We start from the raw sequence: 6,236 nt of genomic DNA, 5'->3' as shown, positions 1-6,236 counted from the left end.
TCAGGCAGACAGGCAGGCAAGTGGTTAGGGGCAATGAGGCAGGCAGGGAGAGTGGTTAGGGGTGATCAGGTAGGCAAGCAGGCCAGCGTTAGAAGCCAGTGGTCCTGGATTGTGAGAGGGATGTCCGACTGCCGGTTTAGGATCCATCCTGCTATGGGATGGGGCCTAAACTGGCAGTCAAATGTCCTCCAAGGGGTTCCAGATTGCGAGAGGGTGCAGGCCGGTCTGAGGAACCCCCATGCACTAATTTTGTGGACCAGGCCTCTAGTATAATTATAATACTTCACATGGTGGTCAGTATTTAGAATAGTACCATCACTAAAAATCCCAGATGTGGCTGCTGTGCGATCATAAATAGTCATTGCTCTTGTTAGATACATCACCTATGGACTGTCTTTGTGGGAAATGGGCATTGTGGCAGATAAAGACACATCAGAGATATTGTAAGAACAACGACAAATAGATAATACATCTACAGAAGTTTTGAAGTAGTGCAAATTAATCTTATCAATCAGATTACAATGCATATGTTTTGTTGGAGTTGAACTTTTAAGTGTATATATTTTTTCCTTATAATAATTAGGAATGGGATAGAGAAGCAACAGCAAATGCCCAGAAGTGGGCAAACAAGTGCACTTTACAACACAGTGATCCAGAGGACCGAAAAACCAGTATGTGAATTAGTAAATATTTGTTGAATAAATGAAAAAATAAAATAATAGTGGACAAATAAAATAGAATGGATTCTTCTAGTGTATTACATTAAGACTATGAATAAATGTTACTTGTATTTGGCTTTTTAAAATCACAGTATCTGATGGAGAAATAGTTATGATAAATGCCATTTTGTGCTTATTGATTATTATGCAAATAATATCTCAAGCAGTATCTAATTTGGTCCTCCCAACTTGCTCACGAATAAACTAGGATGTGGAAGGAATGACTTACCCAAGAACACAACCTGATGTAGTGAGATATATTGGAAAGCTAACCAGGCTTTCTGATTTCTAATCCACTGTCCTTTTGTGATATTGTATAGCCATTTGGTGTTCTGAAATTATTTATTTTGTATTCACAAAATATGTTGAATTATGTGGAATTGTACCTGATTTTTTTTCTTTACAAATATGAAACTTTTTAAAATCAGGATGATATTTTGATTATGTTGATTCATTAAAAAAATTTTGGTAACAGTCAAGTATTTTTGTATGGACTGTGTAACTATAACGCATGGAATCATATAGCCTATTCCAAAAACACAGAAGACATATCAAGGATCCTGGTGTTCAAATAGTTGATTTCTTTTACCATTGCAGCTTTATTGCTTTCCTCACGATCTGTTCCTTCATAGATACGAAATGCGGTGAGAATCTCTATATGTCAAGTGACCCTAATGAGTGGTCAAGTGCAGTCCAAAGTTGGTATGAAGAGAGACACGATTTTGTTTATGGTGCAGGACCAAAGTCTCCCGGTGCAGTGGTTGGACATTATACCCAGGTAAAGGGAACAGTGAAAATACTTCTACCATGAATGCTCTAATATAGAAAGCTTCTTCAAATTATGACCCATCCCAGGGTTCAATTTGGGGAAAAGAGCCCAAATCGGTACAATACAGTAACATTGGACTGGTACTTCACCCGCAGCTATTATTTTGTTTTGATGGCTTGCATAACTCTTGGTTGGAAAGTGCACTCTGTATTTTTCCAACATTACAAATGAACAGAGTGGTGAATGCACATAAAAATTTAATATTTTCAAAGTGTGTGACTTTGTTTCAATAACGTAAATATTTCCATAAAATACATGGCTGCAAGCTATAGTAGTAACATTTTTTCAAGTTTTTCTTTGGCATTTGTCCTTTAATATTTTCCCTTTCTTACGTTATTCTTTATATATCCCCTTATGGATTTGTAGCTTGTTTGGTACTCATCTTACCGTCTTGGATGTGGAGTTGCTTATTGTCCTAATCAAGAGAATCTAAAATACTTCTACGTTTGCCACTATTGTCCTGCGTAAGTATACACTCTAGAGATCAAAGTCAATACTTCCATCTGCAATTTGATATTTTTAAATTTTCATATATTAGTCAAATCAGAATAAAAACACATGTTTCAGTAAAGGAAAGTATTTCTTTGGAAATGATTATTAGGTGAATGATCTTTAAGGTGAGATACATTCAACTTACCAGAGAAGAGACCAAGTTCTAAGACCAAGTATAAATTTGAAGCTTTGTTTTCTCAATTATAAAACAATGTCTTCTCTCACAATTGCCTTTCCCAAGTGCTCAAGATTATTCCCTGAGCATGTGGAGTGTGCATGTCTCTCAGTTAGATATCATCAGTTCTCACTGCTTTCATGCCCTAATGATGCTTGATGATTAAGCAAGGGGTGGTAGTGCAGTGGCAAATTTGGGATCAAAAATTGTGATTTCTGCCTTTTCTGCAAAAATGTTTCTGCTCCTGTTTATCTACAAACCATTTACATTTTTTTACCATTAAAAATGATTCCTTCTCTTGTGTTTCAATGGTTTTTCAAGAGATCTTTAATATACTTCAGAGTCCAGAAAAAGTTAACATCTTAAGTCTTTGTTTCTCAGCAGTTTTTTTTAAAATATATTTTTTATGATTTCTGAGAGGAAGGGAGAGGGAGAGAGAGAGAGAGATAGAAACATCAATGATGAGAGAGAATCATTGATTGGCTGCCTCCTGCACACCCCCTCCTGGAGCCCACAACCCGGGCATGTGCCCTGACCGGGAATTGAACTGTGACCTCCTGGTTCATAGGTTGATATTCAACCCCTGAGCCACACTGGCCGGCCTCAGCAGTTTTCACACACAAAAACAACTCCATAATGCACCACCCCATACTGTCTTGATTTGTAGCAGGAAACATGCTGTTTCAACAAGCAATATGTTTGAAGTCATCCATAATAAAGCCTATGGACATATCAAAGATCTAATCTCAACATATCTCTTAGCTTTAATTCCTTATGACTAGAGACAAGGGCACCCCCAAAACCAAATCTCCCATGGGATTTATTTTGAGATTGTAGATAACCTGGAGATCTTGATCTCCCATCTGAGAAGTGTGGCCTTCACAGTGACTTGCCACTAGAAAGAAGTGAAAAGTCCTAGCAGAATGCACTCAGACTCACTGCCTGGCTGTGAGAGGGGAGGCATCTGAAGTGAGGGGTGGAGTGAATAATGAGGGGCAGCAGAGATGAGAGAACCCACCCCCCCAGACACACCACTAGCTATTTAAATATCATTGTTCCTGCCTAGAAGTATTTACTGTCCCTAGTACATATCAGAGAAATTATGATATTTTATCATCTTCCAAATATACATGATATGGTAGCATTGAGTATTTTCTTTCACACTACAACTCTCTAGCCTCCAAGAGTTTCTCCTGTCTGTCTGGGTAGGAGATGTGTTCGAACCCAAGCCAGCACTTTGGGGTGCACTGCCTCACCAATTTAACCAAGTCTCGTGGGAGATAGAGTGTTGAAATATACTCTGGAAAGTTGAGACTGTAGTTATCCAATTTAGTTGTTCAACCTACAGAATTACAGTTAAGGAGATGGGTCAATGTTTGAGGTATTTTCTTAATTTGGAGGCCATCTGAATTACACATTGGGAATTGTACTTTTTCACTTTTGGTAACATATTTGAATATATTTAATAACTAGGTATATTTGGTGACTAATGCTACCCTCGGAGTATAAATGAAACAGCAAAGTGAAAAATATTTGACACTATGTTTTTTAAATTTCAGTGGCAATAATGTGAGTAAAAAGAATACCCCTTACCAACAAGGAGAACCCTGTGCCAGTTGCCCCAATAACTGTAACAATGGACTATGCAGTAAGTTTGAAGTGATTTTACCTGCTGTTATAATAAAGAGTTGATATTTTCTTTTCTTTTTATGGATTAGGAATTCTCCTAGGGTTACCAATTTAAATACTATCTTGATGCAAAATACAGAGAGATTCCTCAACAGAATGTGTTTAAGGGAACATTTTATACACTTTTATAACTTACACTAGAGGACTGGTGCACGAAATTCACTCACAGGTAGGGTCCCTAGGCCTGGCTGGTGATCAGGGCTGATTGGGGCCTTCCAGCTGCTGGCCAGGGCCTTCCTTCTGGCTTCTGGCTGGGCATCCCTTTCCTGGTTTCTTCCTTCATTCTGTGCAGCCCCCTGGTGGTCAGCGCATATCATAGCTAGCGATTGAACTCCCGGTCTCCCGTTCAAACTCCCGAGGGGACACTTTGCAAATTAGCCTTTTATATATATAGATATGTTTTGTAGTGAAAAGAATATTACCACTTCTAACATGATGAAACATCTACCATCAATGGCTTTGTGACTATGCAGAGCTCATTTATATTAACTATACAAGTTTCTGGTAACTAGTTCATTTCATCAAAGTATCATTAGACAAAAGGTGGTATTTTGAAAAAATGAAAATTATAAATCTACAGATGTGAGATGAATATTATGGCTCAATCTAGACAGGCAAACCAAATATTAAATTTATTTTGTGCTAATATGTTCATCATGCTGATTATCATATTTTTTTAATATATTTTATTGATTTTTCACAGAGAGGAAGGGAGAGAGATAGAGAGTTAGAAACTTCGATGAGAGAGAAACATCGATCAGCTGCCTCCTGCACATCTCCCACTGGGGAGGTGCCCGCAACCCAGGTACATGCCCTTGACCGGAATCGAACCTGGGACCTTTCAGTCCCCAGGCCAACGCTCTATCCACTGAGCCAAACCGGTTTCGGCTGATTATCATATTTTTATAGTACAATTGGAATCATAATGTTTGACTTGACAAATGATCACTTACCCTATAATTTGATAGCAATTTTGTGTACTTTTTAATAACAAAAATTCAATCTGTATACAAAATTGGTTCATACTGTTGCAAAAGGAGAAAATAAAATAAATGTCATATATATCATTTCAAAGTTCTCATAAATAGAAGTAAAAAAACCTGTTGGTCTTTCATAGTTGGGATACTTTCATTAAAATTATGAACAATAGAGTTGACCCTCACTGAGATTTTTACCTTTCAAATTCATTCACCTTTAGTTAGCCTTCTTTTTATAAAGCTATAATTCAGAATATTGATGATATCAAAGCTATAAATCAACTAAAGAAGAAAAAAGTTGAATATACCACTGCCGAATGCTATTTGCTAAAGAGCTTGGAATTATCCTATTAGCATAAGCATCCAACTGAGGAGAGAGAGAGAGAGAGAGAGAGAGAGAGAGAGAGAGAGAGAGAGAGACTTTGATTTGTTGTTCCACTTATTTATGCATCCATTGGTTGATTCTTGTATATGCCCATATGCCCTGACCAGGGATCAAACCTGCAACCGTGGTGTATTGGGATGACTCTCTAACCAACTGAACTGCCCAGCCAGGCTCCCTACACCTATGCATTTTGAAAGTATGAATTGTTTTGCTGCTACTAAGGAAAATAACATGGAACTAATCTGTTTTTGTTACAGCCAATAGTTGTGAGTACGAAGATCTCCTTAGTAACTGTGGTTCCTTGAAGACAACAGCGGGCTGTGGGCATGAATTGCTCAAGGAAAAGTGCAAGGCTACTTGTTTATGTGAAAACAAAATTTACTGACATGTTCAACGTGCAATGCTCAAGATTAAGTGGAAAAGGGCTGCATTACTTAGACCTAGTGGAGAAGGGTGCATCATTCAATTGACACTTCCCAGAGGGGAAATGGTAAGCAGGTTAGTTACAAATTTGATTCCAAACAGTAATGCATCTTTTTCTCTAGGCTCTTCACAGAAATCTCTCTCATACATCGATTTACAAAAGCAACATGATGCCAACTTTGGACTTTGAGATACATTTGGTACTTTAAAGTTAACAAATTAAATCAAATTGAGGATGTTTAAAGTGGTAACCACAGGATTTAGGTCCCAAAATATTGCCTATAAAAAGAATCACATGTTCCATGAAAATAGGTGTTCTTTCTTTTATTTATTTTTTTATTTTTTTAAATATATTTTATTGATTTTTTACAGAGAGGAAGGGAGAGAGATAGAGGGTTAGAAACATCGATGAGAGAGAGACATCGATCAGCTGCCTCCTGCACATCTCCTACTGGGGATGTGCCCGCAACCCAGGTACATGCCCTTGACCAGAATCGAACCTGGGACCTTTCAGTCCGCAGGCCGACGCTCTATCCACTGAGCCAAA

General features: G+C 37.9%; 1 protein-coding gene across 2 annotated transcripts in view; it reads left to right on the top strand.

Annotated features, from left to right (window-relative positions):
* The window catches only part of LOC102424099 (cysteine-rich secretory protein 2-like), a 15,242-nt gene extending 9,301 nt beyond the window's left edge, over positions 1-5,941 (top strand). Inside the window, exons 6-10 of one of the 2 annotated variants that reach the window (XM_006093217.3) lie at positions 584-671; positions 1,352-1,497; positions 1,915-2,012; positions 3,775-3,863; positions 5,524-5,941. In XM_006093217.3, coding sequence (XP_006093279.1) covers positions 584-671; positions 1,352-1,497; positions 1,915-2,012; positions 3,775-3,863; positions 5,524-5,651 — 549 coding nt within the window. In that variant the 3' untranslated portion in view covers positions 5,652-5,941. The remainder of the gene's footprint in view (positions 1-583; positions 672-1,351; positions 1,498-1,914; positions 2,013-3,774; positions 3,864-5,523) is intronic. The other variant, XM_023757708.1, reaches the window with a different exon arrangement.
* Positions 5,942-6,236: the final 295 nt, after the last annotated feature.

The sequence above is a fragment of the Myotis lucifugus genome, unplaced genomic scaffold, assembly GCF_000147115.1.
Source record: "Myotis lucifugus unplaced genomic scaffold, Myoluc2.0 scaffold_111, whole genome shotgun sequence".
NCBI lineage: Eukaryota > Metazoa > Chordata > Mammalia > Chiroptera > Vespertilionidae > Myotis > Myotis lucifugus.
The sequence above is the reverse complement of the archived record's forward strand: the minus strand, read 5'-3'. Positions and strand labels throughout refer to the sequence as shown.